The sequence below is a fragment of the Geotrypetes seraphini genome, chromosome 10, assembly GCF_902459505.1.
Source record: "Geotrypetes seraphini chromosome 10, aGeoSer1.1, whole genome shotgun sequence".
NCBI classification, from domain to species: Eukaryota; Metazoa; Chordata; class Amphibia; order Gymnophiona; family Dermophiidae; genus Geotrypetes; species Geotrypetes seraphini.
The window spans coordinates 113,268,527-113,289,618 of NC_047093.1; the positions used below are offsets into that span (position 1 = coordinate 113,268,527).

At 44.3% G+C, this 21,092-nt stretch overlaps 1 protein-coding gene across 5 annotated transcripts in view; it reads right to left on the reverse strand.

Moving 5' to 3' along the window:
* HSD17B7 (hydroxysteroid 17-beta dehydrogenase 7) overlaps positions 1 to 21,092 on the reverse strand; it is a 228,951-nt gene that overhangs the window by 9,393 nt on the left and 198,466 nt on the right. For all 5 annotated transcript variants that reach the window (XM_033961532.1, XM_033961535.1, XM_033961533.1 and 2 more), the window contains one exon: positions 14,854 to 14,952. In XM_033961532.1, coding sequence (XP_033817423.1) covers positions 14,854 to 14,952 — 99 coding nt within the window. The remainder of the gene's footprint in view (positions 1 to 14,853; positions 14,953 to 21,092) is intronic.

The window sequence follows — 21,092 nt, forward strand, 5'->3', positions numbered from 1 at the left end:
TATACCGTTACACTCGCTTGCTTCTTTCCTAGATTCTGCAATGATTCTACATCAGAGTGGCTAGCAGGTAATAGAATGACAGACCCCAATAAAGATTGTCAAACATTCTATATGTCACCTTGTTGTTATATTGAAAAGGGCCCAGTCAGCAGTCCCTCCTGAACCCCTATCCCTCTGTCCACTAAACTGAAGATGCTACAAAGCTAAAGCCACACAGGAAAGTTTAAAGTATAAACAAAATTCTTTTATTAAAATATATTTGTAACCTTTGTAAACTTAACTTTTAAAAACAAAACTATTTACACACACATAACGCAGGGAAAGAGGGTGGGTGCCCCCCAAGAGTAGCTTGAGCTACCTCAGGCGAGGGGGGCAGAAGAGGTGCAGTCATTGAGAGGGTTCACGGCTGCTGGAACCATGCCCTCTTTCGGCTACCAGCCAAAAGAGGGCATGTTCCATCCTCTCCAGGCACCCTCTCAATAACTGCACCTCCTCCAAGAGGGCAGAGAAGGGGTCCATCTCCCTGACCGCCCCCTCCTGAGGCTGGTCGGGCTGCTCCTGGGGGGGGACAGCAAGGAAAGGGGGTGGGATAGGGTCAGGAACAGGAAGGGCAGGAGCGTGAGGGGAAGGGCTATGGCTGGGGGAAGGGGAAAGTCCAACAGGGGATGGTGGTGGGGGTCCTCGGGGCAGTGGTCCGTGAGGCAGCGGTGGGACATGTGGCGGTGGTCCGTGGGGTAGTGGAGGGGCAGGTGGCGGTGGTGCAGGCAGCGGTGGTCCGTGGGGTAGCGGTGGTGTGGGTGGGCCTGAGGGCTGCCAAGGGGAATCATCCCCCTCCTCCTCTTCTTCTTCCCCCTCCTCTTCTTCTTCCTCCTCCTCCGCAGAGGACCAGGGTGGGGCTCCCTCCATGAGCTGCGGTGCCTCCTGAGGGGGTGCCTGCGCTGCTGCTTGACAAAAGGGAAACAGGATACAGTCAGATATGTCCACAACACTTTTGAACATGACATTCTTTACTACTTTATTTTCTTCAAATGCTAATAACAGGATGCAAAACACCTACTCCACTGTAAACAACAAAATGTAGCGTAAGTAAGTGAGGCAAGTAGAACACCATAAACCCATTGTGACATACCAGAGGAGGGTGGCTGTTATGATATCACAATAGAAGCTTTACTGCAGATTTTATGATTAAGAATGGTTTACAGCTACTCAAGCATTTTCATCTATTCTGGTAGGCTGATCACAAAGAACCACACGCTGGACTCATTATTCACCGGCTTCAGTGCGCAATTCCTCCCTCACCCCCTCAAGGAAGGCCCGCTCCTGGTGCCTCAGCAGCCGACCCCGTTTCCTGAGATCCTCAACCTGGATAATAGAGAGAGAGAAAGAAAGGAGAGGGAGGGAGGGATATGATGAGTGCCATATAGCACTGTGGCATAACATGTTTACTTAAGTATTGACCTCTATAAGCACATAAAAATGGAGTACGCTGGCCTCCAAGAGCCCCTATCGGCTTTGCTGGCTGCCTCCACCCCCTTCTGACACATGTTTTACATGAATGTATTCACGTACTCCAGCATTTTCCCCTTTCTGTGCTGAAGGCCTCGCTATCTCTCTACTGTACCTGGGACAATGGGGGGGGGGGTGTGAAGTGACATGGCCAGCATCACAAGGAGGAGTGTGGGATTGAACTCACAACCCCAGGGTGCTGAGGCTGTAGCCTATCAGCACTGCCCCACATTACAGTTTGCATGACTTTATTAATCTAGTCAAGCAATATTTCCTGTCCTGGTGAGCTTACAATTATGCAGCAGGGGCAATAAAATAGTTTAGTCAGAAGGAGCAGTGTGGCTTTAAACCCCTGACGTCAGGGTACTGACTGTCACTTTAAATGTTAAGCCAATATCTCCCTAGACCTGCAGATTGATACATACATATGGGAAAGGAAAGTTGTAGGTACTTGAAATGACATAGGAGCACTTTAATACATTTGTTTTCCTTTGGCAAAGTTGATTTCAAGATGTTTCTATTACAAATGCCATGCTGGTGACCCTAAAATTACTTGTGTGCATGGTGTGAATGGGATAGATGTGCTTTAGGAGCTGAATTTGTCATTTGAAATCCTACTACTGCTCCTTTGGGATGTGCTTTAATTTTAGTATTCAATGTAAAAGATTTATTATGCACAATTGTAGTTTTAAAAAGGAATCAAGATTTACCCACAAAAACATGACCAATTTGATTGAGACAGGTTTCCATCATCATTACTTTTTACATGATTATTTGTGAGGGCCTGACTTGGAATATTTACTTCCCTGGCACAGGAGGCTCTTCTATTGTACCGCCGGGTCAGGCGGGTCCAGGATTCCCTGAACTGCAGGTATGACCTGCGGTGGCCAGGAACCACAAAGTAGTGGTGTTCATGTGGCAAGAACAGCCTGGCCAGCAGCCTGGAGTCCTCTGTGGAAAAATTTGGCTGTCTCCTGGCTGCCATTTTAGAAGAAATAACTGCGTATGAAGAACGGGCGATTCTATGATGTCACAACGCAAAAAAACGCGATGACGTTTTTTGTGCCGCTTGGGCGTGCTTGCAGTGTCCGCTCCGCGCTACATCAACACTGTAGATTACATACTATACCACGCCGATATCGCTGTTATACAAAAAAGTATAGCAGAACGCTTAGAAGCTTACCATGTAAACCTGATGGGACTTCACCTCCCCCCCATGTATTTAAGTTCACACAATCTACATTTGAACAAACACAATGACAAGTTATAAATGAAATAAATGAAGATTAGAAAGTAATAGGCATAATCTCAGGAGGTTCACATAGTTTAGCCAACTAAGGCACTTTCGTGTGCCAGCTCTCATAAGTGTAGGGAATTCCAGAGCCAGGTCAGGTTTTCAGGATATGCATTCGTGGTACGGGTGAGGGGTTTCAAAATGTGACACAATAGGCTGCTTTAATAATCTGAGAATAGCTGCTGATAATGAAAGCTCAACTCAAAACAGTATGCATGTTTGTTTGGGTGCAAAAAAGAGAATATTATGTCTTTGGTAACTGTAGTCAGGATTTGAACCCCTGACCTTTGGAAGATATATGCAGTGCTCTTAAGAACTGAGCTATGCTAGGGATTTGGGAATGAGAGTCTCCAGAAATGGCTTTAGGTAAAAGCTTTGACAAGTGAGGGCAATAATTGCAAGTGTCTACAGGTGTATTTCATCAGAGAACACCCAATGAACGTCCAAACAGATTTGAAAATTCTAACGGCTTCTATGACGTCAGACGCTACTTAGGCGGCCATGGTATATAAGGCACTCTAAAAAACAGCATTATTTTGTCTCCTTTAGACTCCCGTGCGTTCGTACTTCTGATGCTTGATTTGTGATACTGTGACTTTGTGCTGTGATTTCACTGTTTCTCCTTTCCCCCATCTTCTCCCTTTTGTTGTGTACTTGTCGTTGGTGTCTTTGGTCTGGTGTTGGTTTGAGAGATGGCTGACGACTTTAAGGGTTTCGTACGTGTGGTTGCCCGCAATAGATTGTTGCGCAGAGGAAGGGGTCTGGCCCCAGCCCTGGGGCGTGGCCAGCTTAGAGGCAGAGGAAGGGGTCTGGCCCTGGGGCGTGGCCAGGTTAGAGGCAGAGGCCCAGGCCGACGCCGACGCCAGGCCCCCAGGGCGAACTTCCTTGATATGACAGATGAGTGGTGTATTGGTCTCTTTAGATTTAATCAGGAGACCATAGTTTATCTCTGTGAGCAACTGCAGGTGGATTTGGAGCGCACCACTCTTAGGGGACATTCCCTTCCAGTTTATGTACAAGTAACTACAGCCCTGGGGTTTTTGGCTACAGGAACCTTCCAAAGGCTGGGAGCTGGGGCTGGCATCAGTCAATTGTCTGTATCCAGGATAATCAATAAGTTTTTGGAAGTCTTTTTAAGGCGTATTGCTATGTATATCCAGTTTCCGATGAGTGAGGCAGAGCGGCGACGCACAATGAGGGGTTTTGCTCAACTGGTACATTTCCCCTCTGTCCTGGGAGCTATAGACTGCACACACGTAGCACTCAGACCACCTGCTGAAACTGAAAGGCAATTTAGGAACCGGAGGGCATATCATTCCATGAACATGCAGGTGGTCTGTAGTGCTACCATGGAGGTGACGGATGTGTGTGCCAGCTTCCCAGGGTCCTGCCACAACGCTTATATCCTGGCCCACTCCGGCCTAGGTGCCAGGTTCCAGAGGGGTGAAATCCATGGTGGATGGCTGGTTGGTGAGTTAACGTACTACTGCAGATAAAGCTTTGCTACATTAACCGCCTTTCTCTCATTTTACCACAGGGTCATGGCTAACTTTGGAGGATGATGCAGAACAATGGACAACAGATATGTGCCCCTTTTCTAATATTGTTTCTCCTTGCAGGTGATCGTGCCTATCCCCTAAGGACGTGGTTGATGACCCCAATTGTGCGTCCCCAACAGCCAGAGGAGGAGCGATATAACCGGGCCCTGAACACCACAAGGACCATCGTGGAACGTGCGTTTGGGTTGCTCAAGTCCCGCTTTAGATGTCTACACCGCTCAGGAGGGCAACTGCTGTACAGGCCCGACAAGGTGTCCAAGATGTTTGTTGCCTGCTGCATGCTACATAACCTAGCACTGAGAAGACAGATGCCAGACCCTCCTGAGCCAGTCCAAGACAGTGACGATGACGAGGACATCCAACCTAGACGCAGGCCTCTACCTGAGCAAGAGGAGCGTAGGAGAGGGCAGGTGGTCAGGGACAACCTAATAAGAGGCCATTTCTTGGGATAATGGTGAGTATATTTATGTGAACCCCAAACAGCTTCTCTCTCTCTGTCTGTCTCTGTCTCATGTGAGTGAATGTGATGATGCCTCTTTCTCTAGGCAGCAGTTAAAGCTCAGATGTCCCTGACCACCAAAGCAAGAAGTTATTGGTAGCAGCTCAAGTATTAAAGGTAGAATAATAGGTAAGAATCAACTATAGCTAGCTTTGTTTTTGGCCTCATTCACTATGTTGCTCCTGTATATCATTCCATTAGCAGGCTTTATGATGAATTGCCCACATGTCAAATAGCTAACAGCTTTCATACTCTTGTTGCAGGTTGGATGTCCAAGACTTTCATCGTCACCATACAAGGGCATCGTAATGTGCTTCTTGATGGCCTGGTAAGAGCTAGCAGTTTAGGACCTCTTGGTTTTTTGTTGTGTTACCAACAACAAATCGTATATCGACACATGCTGGTGTTAGGTTAGCATGTGTGTTGATTGAACACCCCCTTAATTTTAGGTATAAATGATATCTATAGTGGAAGCTCAGAGAAAGCCGATTAGATGACCTATACTGCTAAAATGTTAAACTATGGCTATCAGAAGCCTATATGCTGCTCAGCTTTCCACATCTTGTAGGAGTTAATGATGGTATTGGTCTACAAGTTTCTGTGTAGCATAAGACTATAGCACCCCCCCTCCCTTCTCCATGCTGGTACTTCAAGTTCAACTGAAGCTATAGGGTAACTGTAGGTATTGTGGCAGTTTGAGGTGGGGGACTTTTCCAATGTATTAACATGCTTCCCCTCTTTGCAGGTGTTCGGGCCCAGCTGACCTCCTCCTCCTCCTCTTGTGGCTAGCATCTCATCGTGAAGCTGTTCCTGTGATACGGGCGGATCCTGTGACGTATTCCTGATACTTGTGCATAGGTAGGTAAGAGACATTTGTGCTCACTTCTACTAACCTTCAACATTCCAAACAGTGTGTGTAGGTTCTTAGCTCACATATGGACTCTTGTAACAAGGACGGCGGCTTTTATTTCCCTTGCTTCTATTGCAGAAACCTCTGGCCTTGATTCTCTGACCTCCTTACTTTCCTTTCTTCCAGTGCACCGAAGAACATTCTACATCTCTGAATCTGTCTTCCTTTTCCTACAACCTGCCTTACCCTACCATGAGGAAATCTTAATATTTCACAGGCACTGACATTGTACCCTTTCCTCCTGTAGGCTGGGAGTTGATTTGGACCTAGGAGTGGCTTACTCTGTATACCGGTGTAGATGTGATCCATCTCAGCGAACTGCAGTTGCATGTTACAATTTCACACCGCTTTTCTGGACTTTTGAGTGTCAATGAAATGACATGATATTCTACAATAAAAATCTTAAACCATTTAAATATGTTGTGATTACTTACCAAAGGAATGCCAGGGCCCAGTCTGATACATTGAGTAATGCACAGGCATTATTATTTCCTTAGGTACTGCTGTAAATGGATCACTCTTATCACATTGATCTTTGTCTGAGGGCCAGGTTGGAAAGGTAAGAAGTGGGGGGGAGGGAACTAGGGGTTGTCATGTCTCCCATTTGCTCACCAGTCCAATGACATGACCTCAGAGCAGGGATCTCAAAGTCCCTCCTTGAGGGCCGCAATTCAGTCGGGTTTTCAGGATTTCCCCAATGAATATGCATTGAAAGCAGTGCATGCACATAGATCTCATGCATATTCATTGGGGAAATCCTAAAAACCTGACTGGATTGAGGCCCTCGAGGAGGGATTTTGAGATCCCTGCCTCAGAGCCTGCAAATAGAATAATTAAGAAGATGGCATTACTAGGGAGGATGGACAAGGTGGTATTGTTCCATCTTGTGGTTTGTAGGGAAATATTTTCCTTCTTACACACCTGGGTTTCACCACTCTTCCGTTCCACACATAGCCTTCTGCTTACACCTCATCTAGCTACAGTTGCATAACATTACCCTCATTGTTAGATTATACATCTGGGAAACCCACATAGGAAACATATAAACCAGTATAAACCTAACATGTCACAATCAGCTCAAAGAAAGCATTTCTGGCTCACCAGGTTAATGTGCCTAGTGCAACCTCTCAAGGTCACCGGTTCAACTTCCACTCTCACCATCCCTCTTTTGCACAGCTCCCTATTAGTTATCAAAGGAGTATGTATGTATGTGGACTTTGTTGTTTTTCATCAGCATTGTGCATCAGATACATTCATTTGCTCTCGGCTACAAGCCATTGTGGTAGGAATGGATTTCCTGCTATGCAATATCCGCACAGGGCAACAGATAGAAGAGTTCACTTCAGCTTGGCTGGTTGTGGTGTTATGCTGCAGGAGTGTGTGTTGGAGTGGGGGAGAGGGGGTTTGAGAAGTGCTGGGTTTTCTGGTAGAAAAATGAATATCAAATATGCGCTAACCACACTCAAGACCTGAACCCCTGACGTACTGAAGACAAATGCAGTGCTTTAAGGCATAGAGCTAGAGAGGGAACTTCATTTAGAAGTTGGTAACGGAGCTTCTACAGACTAAGCAAATGACAACTGGTTTCTAGTAATATCTCTGAGAAGGGAAAGAATTGATTAAAAGTCAGGTGTTTGGCCAATCAGATTTTTATGTTTGTGTAGCTATTTAGGTGTCTTTGTTAGGAGGCAAAACTGATTTCTTCTTTTGGTGATTATCCATTAATTATTTCTCCATTCCCCAGGATCATTAGCAGGTGTGAATTTTAGCCGAAAAACAAACAAACCCTAGGGGTGCTTATAGATCCGCTGTAACACCATTATTGTAGCATGTAGGACGCCGAATGTTAAGCGCAAAGAACGCCTCTTTTCCGCATACAACGCCTAAACGGAATAGATTCATTCAGTAGCACAGTAAATAGTGTGTGAGCATGGTCCCGTTTTGACTCCCTCAACTCCTTCAGCCGACACAATACTCATTTGAATAAAATTACAAGATACAGACCAATCACATCTCATTTTCATCTGAAACAGCACATTAGCAATACCAGATACAAAACATTAGAGAAGTTGAACTTGCGTGTGATCAAAACAGCACTTTTGGACTCCATGTCACATGCATTCAACCATACTTGAGAATATGGATTTGGGGGTCAGTGAAAGCAGTGCTTTAAACCATTGAGCTACCACTCTTTTGTGATAGCTAAGCAGATTCTACCTTGGCACATCACTAAGGTATGATATGACAGGGGAGCCAGAGACACTGGCATAAAAGGTGCTGTAGCTCAGTGAGTAAAAGCGCTGTATTGATCATCCAGAGGTTGTGAGTTCAACTCCCGGCTTGTCTTTTACTTGTGGCATATCTACCTTCCAGGTGCACCTTGATGATGTCACTATGAGGTCAGCATTGTGCTGCTGGCTACTTCCTCTTCCTGTGAACTAGAAGCCACATTCAGGTCTGATCTGTGTTTTGATTCTGTTTCTAAGTTGGGCCAGTGTAAGTTATGGGATTTACCTTTCTTCTGAAGATTGAGCTGATTGTAGCAATGTTTTAAGACCAGGAGAGTGTTATTTAGAGCAAGATATCACTTCCAAACTATCCTCTCTCAAATAATGTCTCTGGGAAATCCAGAGAAAGCTCATTGGATGACTTAGGGTGCCTTTCCTGCCAGTCTTTGTGGAACTTAAACTAAGTTTATCAGAAGTCTATATGGTGTTCAAAGTCCTATCCTTTCCACTTCTAATAGGAGGTGAGTATGACATTACTGTACAGCTTTCTGTGTAGCATACATCTACAGTTTCCCACCTTCCATACTGATAATGTAAGTTCAACACCCACTCGGTACATTTCATCTTCTAGTTCTCCTTTCAAACATAACATATTTTTTTACTTTGTATTATTGGTAAACTCTTCAATTCTGATATCATAGAGGAAAAAGATACAACACAGCAGTGTTCTCTGTCTGCCATTCCCTACCTCACTGATATTCCCAGATCAACTCCCACTAAAACTAATATATTACAGAAAATATATAGTTTACAAAATGGTATACTGTGTTTTGATTATCCTTTTCATCATCCTATAGTTTGGGTTAATTATGTGAAAGCTTACAATGTTGAATGACTGATAATAAATCAGTAAAGAGTATAAAAACAGTATATTAAAAAAAACATCATACAGACGTCTATCTGACGTCTAAGCACGACCATGTAGAGACGTCTAGATGACGTTTCAGAAAGCCGCGTCTATCCTGCGCTCAGCGTCTGTGCAGACGTCTACCAGACGCCTAAGTACGACCATGTAGAGACGTCTAGATGACGTTTCAGAAAGCTGCGTCTATCCTGCGCTCAGCGTCTGTGCAGATGTCTACCAGACAGCTAAGTACCGTTTGATTGACACTTGCGTTTTCTGGACGTCTAAAGCACGCCTACGTTAGACGTACTATAGAGAATTTACCCCTTAGGGCTCATAATCAAAAGAGAAAAACGCCCAAAAACCGGCCTAAGTCGGCACTTGGACGAACATTTCTCAAAAATGTCCAAGTGCCGATAATAAAACCGGGTTTTGGACGTATTTCTAAACAACCTAGGCCTTCATAGTGCCGCTGAACGACCAAAGCTAAATGGGGCATTTTGAGAGGTGTGTCGAGAGCGGGAGTTGGCCGGGACGTGGGCCGACTTAGTCGTACAGCATGTATAACCGGAAGTTTTACAACAGAGCCTAGACGGAACTTGGACGTTGTGACTTAGACCATGTAAACCATGGTCTAAGTCACAAAAAAAACACCTAGAGTCACCAGATAAGCACTGAAAACACATAAAACAGACCCCCACATACTACCCCAGTGATCAACAACCCCCCCCCACCTACATAAAAATTTTAATCACCACTTTAAAATTCAGCCACCAGACCATCATCACCTGGCCGCCTGGCATAGGAAAGCCTAGTCGTCCAGCACAGAGGCAGCTTAAGTCGACTTGGGGGTGGGTTAGGGACTCATGGAAAGGAGGACCCATGCCATAAGCCCCTGTAATCACTGCATTGATACTTAAACATTTGCACTGCCCTATACACTCCCAAAACCCTTTTGTAGTGGCATATAAGTGGCTCCTGCAGCCATAAGGGCTATTAGGGTGGTAGATAAGTGGGTCTAGGGGATTCTGGAGGTGGTTTGGGGAGCTCATCATGACCTATAAGGGAGCTGTAGTGAGGATAAGACATGGCACCATTTTTGTGAAGTTCACAGCAGTGCCCTGTAAGGTACCCCACTATTTAGGTGGCAGGTCTGGGTGTGCAGTCCTTCACTTTGCAGACCCCTCCCACGTCCAACAGGGCTTGTTCTGGGCGTTTTGGACTTGGACGAAAAGTTGGACGGAAATGTGGTATAAAGATGGACGATTTAGTGACTTGGACGATCAGATCGGCAGAACGTATAATTAGACGATTTTCGAAACAAAAAAAAAGTTGGACATATCTTTTGAAAATGTGTCTTAAGCTGTTTTTTTTACTTTGCACGACTTGTGAGATGGACGTAAACGGACTTAGATGTCCTTTTCGATTATGCCCCTCAACACTAACAATATTGTTGGAGGAAAAGAGCTCAAGTGCTCCAGACATATGATATAGAAAAAATTCTTGCTCTTTGTGTAATATTAGGAGCTATCATTGGTCATAAAAACCTCCAAAGTCAGTGTTCTGATTTATCACCTTACACGTTATACTTGGTGTTCATAACCGGGTCAAAACAGCCAGGACAAAATATAAATCACCCAGTTCAAATAGTAAATTCAAAATTAATTTCCCCAATGTAACTGGTTACTTAGCTTGGATCTTGCTGTGCCATAAGTATTCAACTCTGGAAGCTGGCTGTCCAAATTCCTCTCAAATATACAATTAAAGTTCCTCAATGGTGATAATGAGTATACTGACTTGGTAGATGATGCTGCGCTCTACAGAGCTTCGCCATTTCACGAGTTCCGCTTCTTCAGGAGCAGAGTGGCCATTCACAAAGATTGTGATTTTTTTCTCTGCATTGGCATTTGTTTGAAAATTTAAACAGTAGCGCCAAACGTAACTTATGCTGTGATTACATGCATGAATGATATCAACATGTTGGGGCAAGTAGATGAAATTAAACCTGAATTTAGAGAGACATTTAAGAAAACAATGTGTACTTGATCTTCAAAGAACCGGGTAAAAACCTAGGTACGCTAGTATAGAAACAATTACGAAATTGATTTTGAAATGGTTGCCAACTGAAATTGCTTTAAAGGGAATCTTCTTCTTAAAAAACCTTCCAATAAAAACGTTATAGAACAGCAAGCACAATGATAAACCTAGACAGAATGTTACCTGATTCTGAACAGTAATGAAAAAATTGTTTAAAGAAAGACTTGTTGTCCTAGAAAAATGCCTTCCAGTTGATAGCTATGTTAAGTCCCTGCGGTTGAAGGCTTTTCAATTTAAAAATCTGCGCAGCTCCAACTATCTCCTATCTCCATTCCTTATAGATTCCTTTACTGTGTCTAATGCAAAACAATTGCATTAGTGATCAGGCAGAGTACGGTACAGGGATTCAAACAGGGATTGGACAGATTTCTGAGGGATAAAGGGATCGTGGGATACTGAGGGAAGAGCTGGGATGTAACACAAGTATAGAAAGCTAACCAGGTAATAAGTATAGAAACCCAACAAGTCGTGCATGTGCAAGACCGGAGGGTTAGGACTACGATGGGAAGATAGGACTTCAATGAGAAACCAAGGTGGCAAGGGAGCCCCTTCTGGTGATTCAGACAGGTCATGACCTGTTTGGGCCGCCCTGGGAGCGGACTGCCGGGCAGGATGGACCTATGGTCTGACCCGGCGGAGGCACTGCTTATGTTCTTATTAATTTAGTTGATTAAAATTGTGTCCCTTATCTAGATAATGCTGTACTAGAGGAACATCTTTGTGTTCCGGTTTCAAACAAGACTTATGTTCAGACATATGGGTTTTAAACTTTCATGTAGTCTTACCTACATAGATTTTCGAACATGGGCATTGAATGACATATACTACATACTCAATGTCACAGTTAGTATTGTTTTTAAGATAAAAATTTTTTTTATGGTAGTCTAGATTTTCAAAAACATCAAGCTTCAAACTAAGATGGCAAATATGGCAATTCCCACATGCACTATGTCCACCATTGTGGTGATCTAAGGCCATCCGAGTACTCCAGTCAGGTTTTATAGATAAATGTTCACGCAAATTTTTACCTCTTGAAAAAGCAATATGTAATTTGTATTGATAAAAACAAGAGTGCATTTGCAAAATCCTCCATTGGGTACGTAGAATATTAGAAACTTCATCTGCTTGTGAATCAAATTTTAAAATACAGGTTTGATTTCCTATAATGAAATCTACTTTTCAGTCCTTATGGTTAAACTCCAAGATTCAAGTAGGCGGTGCTGGGATCTCCTGGAAGAATTGGATGCAGGCAGGTATTCGGACATTGGATGATGTTATATCTAATGGGTAACTGCTTGATTTTTCATGGCTGCAACAATCATTTGGTATTTTAAAGTCTCAACATTATAGGTGGTTGCAGTTGAAGCAGGCTATTCAGAGTGGGTTCCCCGAATGGAAAAACTTAAAAACTTATTATAGCTTGCAGATTCTTTGCTACCAGACAGATTTAGTAGGACATCAGGCCACCCAGTGGTACAAATTAATTTCTGAATTTTTGAATAAGAAGCCAAAAAATAGTTTTAGAGATATTTGGAGCATCGAGATAAAACAGTATTCAAGGTGTAAGTTCTGCACGGATTTCTGCTGCCAAGGTGCATGATCTTGCATTTCTTAGCGTTGAAGCCCAGCTGCCAGGTCGAGGACCAAACCTCCAACAAATGTAGGTCCTGTATCATACTATCGGGTGAATTGCCGTCTCTCACTATATTGCATAGTTTGGCGTCGTCAGCGAATAAAGTTACCTTACCTTGAAGCCCCTGAGTTAGGTCCCCTATGAATATGTTGAAAAGGAGCGGGCCCAAGACTGAGCCCTGCAGTACTCCACTGGTCACCTCCAATGTTTTAGAGAGGGTACCGTTAACTACCACCCTCTGAAGTCTGCCACTCAGCCAGTCATTGACCCATGTAGTTAGCTAGAACTTCAACAGAACGAGACTTGGGAGTGATCATCAGCGCAGACATGAAAACTGCTGATCATGTGGAGAAGGCTTCATCTAAGGCAAGACAGTTGTTAGGTTGCATCCGCAGGAGTTTCGTCAGCCGGAAGCCTGAAGTCATAATGCCATTATACAGAACCATAGTGAGACCTCATTTGGAATACTGTGTGCAATTCTGGAGGCCACACTACCAAAAAGATGTGCTAAGAGTAGAGTCGGTGCAACGGATGGCCACCAGGATGGTCTCGGGGCTCAAGGATCTATTGTACGAGGAAAGGCTGAAAAATTTGCGGCTGTACTCACTCGAGGAACGTAGGGAGAGAGGAGACATGATCGAGACGTTTAAGTATATTACCGGCCGTATCGAGATGGAAGAAGAGATTCTCTTTTTCAAAGGCCTTCAGCCACAAGAGAGCATCCACTCAAACTCAGGGGCGGAAAATTTCATGGCGACACCAGGAAATATTTCTTCACCGAGAGAGTGGTTGATCCTTGGAACGAGCTCCCGGTGCAAGTGATCGAGGCAAACAGCGTGCAAGAATTTAAGAGCAAATGGGATGCCTATGTGGGATCCCTTAGAGGGTTAAGCCAAGGGAACCTGTCACCAGGAGTGGGATCCCTAGGATAGTAGACTTGGGGGTGGGTCAGTAGAGTGGGCAGACCTGATGGGCTATGGCCCTTATCTGCCGTCATCTTCTATGTTATTGAATCACACTGTCATGTATCTCTCCTTGTATTAGATTTCCTTGCACATCCAGGGTGGGTGAGTGGGGGGAGGGAAAGGTATTCTGATTACTAAAATTACTTAATTATAATATTTTTATTCCATAATATGTCTTCATCTATTAGTTTGGGGAAGGGGGAAATTATTGTGTATTTAAAGTGCCTTCTTCATAGTGTTTATGTCTAAATTAATTGTATGGCACTGACAAAGTTTGAAAATTAATAAAGATTTAAAAAACAAAAAAAATTACAGGTTTGATGATCATGCTCATGTAGTGTAGATGTCTTAGGTTCTAGTAACCCTTTGCGATGATTAAACTTAGCTCATTTATATGAAGACCGGAGGAATTTTTTTAGGATACCCTCGTTCTTGTAGGTTCTTTACTAATGCTGAAGATGACTGCTTAAAATCTTCCATATGATAACATATTCTACGGTAATGCAGAAATTGTGTCAATTGTAAACTTTGTTTAAGGGGAGCAGGAAGACAATTATACTGTAGTAGCGTGTTAGCATCAGTTGGTTTCACATAAACCTTTGTTCTAAATCCCCCTGCAATCTGTATCACTAATATGTCCAAAAAATTATTCTCCTTATATAATAAATTTAATGTGAAACAAATATAAGGGTCTGATTTATCCAATCAAAAAATTGATGTAGCTGATCTTCATTGCCTGTCCAAGAAAAAGCCTATTAAAAATTATTGCCCAGAACTTTGGAAAGCATATCTCTAGAAATAAATTATGAGGAATTTCATCTTTTTGGGATCTGCCAAGTACTTGCGACTTAGACTGTCCACTGCCTGAGACAAATGCTGCGGTTGATTAACTTTGTTCTGACTTAACATGGTTTTAGAGCAAACCACAATGTGTTGCAATTACCTGGCTAAAGGAATGAAAATATAAATGGGCAGTTACAAATGACAATTTATACTTCTAGTTCAAGCAAGTCCTCATTCAATTGGAAACTCAAAATAAACAGCTGTTTGGCACAAAATAAAACTAAAGTAATAAAAACTGTTGTAGTAGATCTTGCTGAGTTTTATACTTAATTCATTACATTTTAGAGAAAAGAAATTTTAAGAACCATTATAAAAAATATTAGATTCAGAGATTCTATGACCAATTACAAGTAGGAAACGCATTTCCCTAACAGTTAATTTTTGACTTTTAGAAATTAACCCCTTTGGCTCTTACCTTTCTAGGTTCAACATAATTATTTCCTAGGCCTGAGGTACAGCTGCAGTATTTCTGAAGAGGATCAAGCAATTCTGGCTTCTGTCTGAAAAGCCATAACTGAAAGAGAAGAGAATGCATCTGAGATTTTTTTTTTACCTGATTAGTGACTTTTTTGGCACAATAGTACAGCAATGCAAATCAAGGATTATCTTCTACTTCCATGAACATACAAATGTAGAACATAATAGCTGATCTAGTATGCACATTTACACCTGCTAATGAGTTCTATAATTTCATGCTCGTTCAGAGATTTTTCTGAGCTTGTCCTGTGCTTTTTCTTCATACTATCCTCGTCTCTACTACCTTCACTGTAGGGGGAATTCTATAAATGGTGCCTAAACGTAAGTACCAATAGGAGCCCTACTGGTGCCTAAGTTAATTGAGAAACGCTGTTTGAAACGGCAACTAATATTAAATTTAAAATGCCAGAATTGCACCATCAGAAGTGTCTCCCAGTGCCTAATGCCACTATGGGTGTGGCTAACTCCAGAAGTGGCGTTAAGTGCTATTAAGTGCCTATGTAGGTGTGATTCACAATAAAGATAGGCACCAAAAATGTAGGCATGGGAAACCCTGGCCTACATTTCCAGCACAATTTCCCAGAGAAGCGATTCTCTATATGGTGCCATCGTGTGATTGACACGCGATTGGTGGCTGCTGATACTGATGCTATATAGAGAATCTGGGCCTGTGAGGCCATTTCAAGTATCCACAATCCTTTCTGCAAAAAAAACCAAACAAACCAAAAACCCACCTTCCATAGATTACTGCTTAGTCTAAACCCCTTCACTCTTATTCTATGACCCTTTATTCCAAAGTAGCTTTTCATTATTGACTATTCTAGGAGTTACCAATCAGACTGTTTTCATCTAGTATGTGAAGACAAAGTAAACCCTCACTGCCTTGGTCAAGATAACTTCACACTGTTCTTGAATGTAACTATCTTTGTTATTCCCCTCCTCTAATTTGTAAGCTAAATCCTTTCTTCCCCCTGCAAAAAAATTATGATTTCCCAAGCTTTAAGATTTCATTCAACAAAATTCATAAAATTATAAACCTTACATAAATTTAGAATGTGAAAAATGTAAATACCTTAAAGATGAGAGGTTGATGAGAGCGACTTTTAATCATTTAAAACAAAACTGTATCTTAGTTTGAAAAATTTTATGTTAATACTAGTGTTTAAGCCCGTTACATTAACAGGTGCTAGAATATATGCCTGTCTGTCTTTCTTTCTTTATGTCTTTCTCCCTGCTCCTGTCTCTTTCTTCCTTTCTTTCTGTCTCTCTCCCTCCTGCTATTTTTCTCTCTCTCTCCCTGGCACCCTTTGTTTGTCTTTCTTTCTGTCTGTCTCTCTGGTCCCCTGTCTGTCTTTATTTCTGTCTGTCTCTCTCCCTGGCCTCCTTTGTCTGTCTGTATTTCTTTCTGTCTCTCTCCCCCACCCCCACTTTCCTTTGCAGAAGTAGCAGCGGTATTTCCCTTCCCCTCCAGGTCCCTGCTGAAGCAGTAGCAGCATTTCCCCCCACCCCCCATTCCCTTCTCCCCCCCCACTTTCCTTTGCAGAAGCAACAGTGATATTTCCCTTCCCCTCCAGATCCCTGTTAAGTAGTAGCAGCATATTCCCCCACCCCGCCATTCCCTTCTCCCTCCCCCCACTTTCCTTTGCAGAAGCAGCAGCGGTATTTCCCTTCCCCTCCAGATCCCTGTGAAGTAGTAGCAGCATTTCCCCCCCCTTTCCTTCTCTCCCCCCCCACACACTTTCCTTTGCAGAAGCAGCAGTGGTATTTCCCTTCCCTTCCAGGTCCCTGCTGAATCAGTAGCAGCATTTTCCCCCACCCCCCATTTCCCTTCTCTCCCCCCCCTCACTTTCCTTTGCAGAAGCAGCAGTGATATTTCCCTTCCCCTCCAGATCCCTGTGAAGTAGTAGCAGCATTTTCCCCCAACCCCATTCCCTTCTCTCCCCCCCCCCACTTTCCTTTGCAGAAGCAGCAGTGGTATTTCCCTTCCCCTCCAGGTCCCTGCTGAAACAGTAGCAGCATTTTCCCCCACCCCATTCCCTTCTCTCCCCTCCCCCACTTTCCTTTGCAGAAGCAGCAGTGATATTTCCCTTCCCCTCCAGATCCCTGTGAAGTAGTAGCAGCATTTTCCCCCACCCCCCATTTCCTTCTCTCCCCCCCACACTTTCCTCTGCAGAAGCAGCAGCGGTATTTCCCTTCCCCTCCAGGTCCCTGCTGAAGCAGTAGCAGCATTTTCCCCTACCCCCCAGTCCCTTCTCTTACCGTGAGCTGTCTTGCTCCATTTGGCCCCTCCCCTTCCCGCGGGCTGGCCTGCAAGTTTCAAAGTACCGGCGGCTCTTCTCACGATCCCTGTTGGTGGCTGATCCTCCTGTAAAGAGCAGCCTGTGATGGTGTCCGGCTTTAGCGAACCTCGCAGGCCGCTCTCCAACTTGGTAGCACGTTCCCTCTGATGCGATCCCGTGCGTCAGAGGGAACGTGCTACTGAGGCTGGAGAGCGACCTGTGAGGTTCGCTAAAGCCGGACACCATTGCAGGTTGCTCTTTAGAGGAGGATCAGCAGCAGCAGCGGCGAGTTAGGGCGGGAGGTGTGTTCCCTGCTGAGGATGCGGCAGGGAGAGAGCTTACCTGGCTTCCATGGCGAGTGAGGGCGGGAGGAAGGGAGTGGCCAAAATGTTCCCTGCCGCCGGATTGGCTGCCACGGATCAGAAATCACAGCGGCAGGGATCACAAAATTTCAAGAGTGCATGCACGCTCTAGGGTTTTATTATATAGGATTCATACATCATATTCAGAGAGGCGATGTCTCCAAATAGGTTCTGAGCTGAGTCTTTCTATCTCTTTAACCCTTAAGAACATAAGAACAGCCTTATTGGGTCAGACCAATGGTCCATCCTGCCCAGTAGCCTGTCTTCACGGAGGCTAATCCAAGTCACAAGTACCTGGCAAAAACCCTTCATAGATAAGCAAACAATTTCCCCATTTTAATACTGGATTCCTTTCCTACGTCTGTTTAACCTCTCAACTGTTCTTCATTATTTGTTCCAAGCACGTCCAAATTTTGTTCGTGTTAGCCTCCACTCTGAATTATTTCAAGAATCAAATTCATCTTTGGTTCGCACAAGACCAATTCTCAAATCCCTTTGTCTGTCCTACCACACATCTCCCCCCCACACTGCAATATGCGAGAGTGTTGTCAAACACCTACTATTAAGGTTATTAGGGCTCATTCAAAAGTAAAGGTTCTAGACTTTAAAAAATACTAACTTTATTCGGATGGGGGATTACATTAAGGAATTGTTGTCAGGATGGGAACGTCTGGAAAGAGTAGAAATGCAGTAGGCAAAACTGAAAGGAGTTATTGTAAGCTCAACAACCATTTTGACAGAAGGAAATAAGAGAAACAGAAAAAAAGAAAGGGGGCATGAAGAGAGAAAGAAAGAAAGGGAGGCAGGGAGAAAGAAAGGGTAGGGAGAGAGGAAGAAAAAGTTGGGGGAGGGAATGAGGTCTGGCGGAGAGGAAGCATATAGGCTGAAAGAAGGGAAGAAAGATTGGATGCACAGTCAGAAGAAGAAAGTGCAACCAGAGACTCATGAAATCACCAAACAAGGTAGGAAAAATGATTTTATTTTAAATTTAGTGATCAAAATGTGTCTGAATTTATATCTGCAGTCTATATTTTACACTATGGTCCCCTTTTACTAAACCACAATAGAGGTTTTTAGCGCAGGGAGCCTATGAGCGTCGAGAGCAGCGCTGGGCATTCAGCACAGCTCCCTGCGCTAAAAACTGCTATCGTGGTTTAGTAAAAAGGGAGGGGTATATTTGTCTATTTTTGTATGATTGTTACTGAGGTGATAGTGCATAGAGTCATCTGCTTTGACCTCTTTGAAAAAAACCCGGAATAGGAATGATAATTAACATTTTCTATGCATACAGTGTGCTTTGTGTTTTTTTTTAAATTTTATTGTTGGTAGATCATTTTGACTTGGTCATTTTAAAAGAAGCTCGCAAGCCCAAAAAGTATGGGCACCCCTGCTCTAGAACATCGCTCCTTAGTTTTATCAAGTGGTGCAGTGAGGGGCCAGCACTTTACATCTTATCTCCTCATGTACAACATGGTCCTTTATTCTAAGCAGCTCTGGTACTAACAGTACTACGGGTGCATTATGCTATTTTCACTACCACTTGCAATCAGATTTGGCATTTTATCATGGTTTGGGTTTTTTATTTAGTTTTTCACCAGTATTTTCATTTATTTATTAAAGCAGCCTTTTTTAACAGCCCGATGCCCCTATCAGTGTGCATCCAATCCACTGCCGACACTTTTTTGGCGTCTCTTTCAACGGATCAAATATCATAGCCCCACTGTTGTGTGTTCACATTTATTCTGTGTACAAGTTTATTTCATCAGTGCAGAGACCTTTTCGGTAAGTCCATTTTACTCTCCCTTTTTTACTTTCCCGAGTGCTGTGGTTTTATTCTTTGGTTATAATAGAAGCTCATTTGAACAATAATTTAGATCTTTCCCAGGTTTCACTTTTCATCTACCCGGTCAGCTTGTCTTTGAGCTACTATTGGCTTATGTTTTCAAGATACACTGTATTATCAGCTGTTCATTTCCCATACGTTTACTTTTGCCCTGTTTAGGTCTATATAGTCTAGGCATACTGTTTGTAACCAGCCATCATTTTAAATACATATATGCCCTATTTTAGGGGGGGGGGAGTTAAGTTCTTTTAGCATATTATTTCATTAACTAGTCTTTAAGCCCGTTACATTAACGGGTGCTAGAATAGATGTGTGTGTCTGTCTTTCTTTCTTTCTCTCTCTCCCCTTGGCCGCTGTCTGTCTGTCTATGTTTATTTGTTTTTCTCTCCTTGGATGCTGCCTGAATGTCTTCCTTTCTGTCTGTCTCACTGGCCCCCTGTGTGTCATTCTTTGTGTCTGTGTCCTTGTGTCATTCCCCCGCCCCCCCAGAGCAAAGCTGTCTGCCCCCAACATACCCCTTTCCCTCTTCCTGACCTCCTTGTGTCTTCCCCCTCCCACCCCCGAGCAAAGCTGTCTACCCCCAGCACACTTCTGTAACAAAAGCATCCCCCTGTACCTGCAGCACTGGCATGACATCCTTCAGCCAATCGTGAGTGCTCAGAGCGCGACAGGGAGCGGGGCCTGCAGCTTCTTCGGCGTCGGTGAGGAAGGAGAGGTTGGCCCAACTCTCCGCAGGGGCTTTGGGGACAGTCTTCTGCGGCTCGAAGCCCTCCTCCCAGCAGCACTTCGTACTGCCTTCCTCCCGCCGCCCAGAATAGATGTCTATATGTCTGGGTTTTTTTTATTTGTCTCTCTCTCCTTGGATTCTGTCTGTCTGTCATTCTTTGTGTCTGTGTCTCTCCCTGGTCCCCTGTCTGTCCGTCTTTCTTTCTGTCTGTCTCCCTGGCCCCCCTGCTTGCCAAAGCAGCCCCCTTTCCCTCTCCCCCTGTTCTGCAATGCCTACCTGCTCCGTGGCCCCCTTCTGTTCCTCCCCCACCTGATTGCTGTCTGCCCCCAGCACCCCCTCCCCCCAAAGCAGCCTCCTTTCCCTCTCCCCCTGTTCTGCAATGCCTACCTGCTCTCAGCACAACCCTCCCACCAAAACAGCCCTTTCCTGCCTGCTCCATGGCCCTTCTTTTTCCTCTTCCCCTCCCGTTCTTCCCCTCCCTCCAGTCACCGCTGCTATTCCTCCTCAGTAGCATGTTCCCTCTGACGCGATCGCTACCATGTGGAGAGCGGCCTGCGAGGTTCGCTACAGCCGGCCGCGAACCTCAGCAGGCCGTTTTAAATAGGAATGGTAGCGGTGACTGGAGGGAGGGGAAGAACAGGAGCGGTAGCGGTTGTTGCGGGAGGGGAGAGTCGGCGACGTGCAGGCCGCTGTGAACAGGAGCGGCAGCAGGACCATGAGCCCTCCTCCCGCTATCCGCTGCCAGAGCCGCTCCTGTCGCCCGATGCAGCTAACTGGCGCATACGCCTCAAGCCGTGGTCAAGGCTAGGGACTCGCGCATGCGCACTCCTTCGGCCACAGACCTACACGCACGGAACACGCAAATAGGAGTGCGCATGCACGGCTAGCTCTTTATTATATTAGATTCTGAGTTCGGTGTTACAATATATTGTTCTTGGTTTTTAGTTTGCACTTTATTTATTCTTT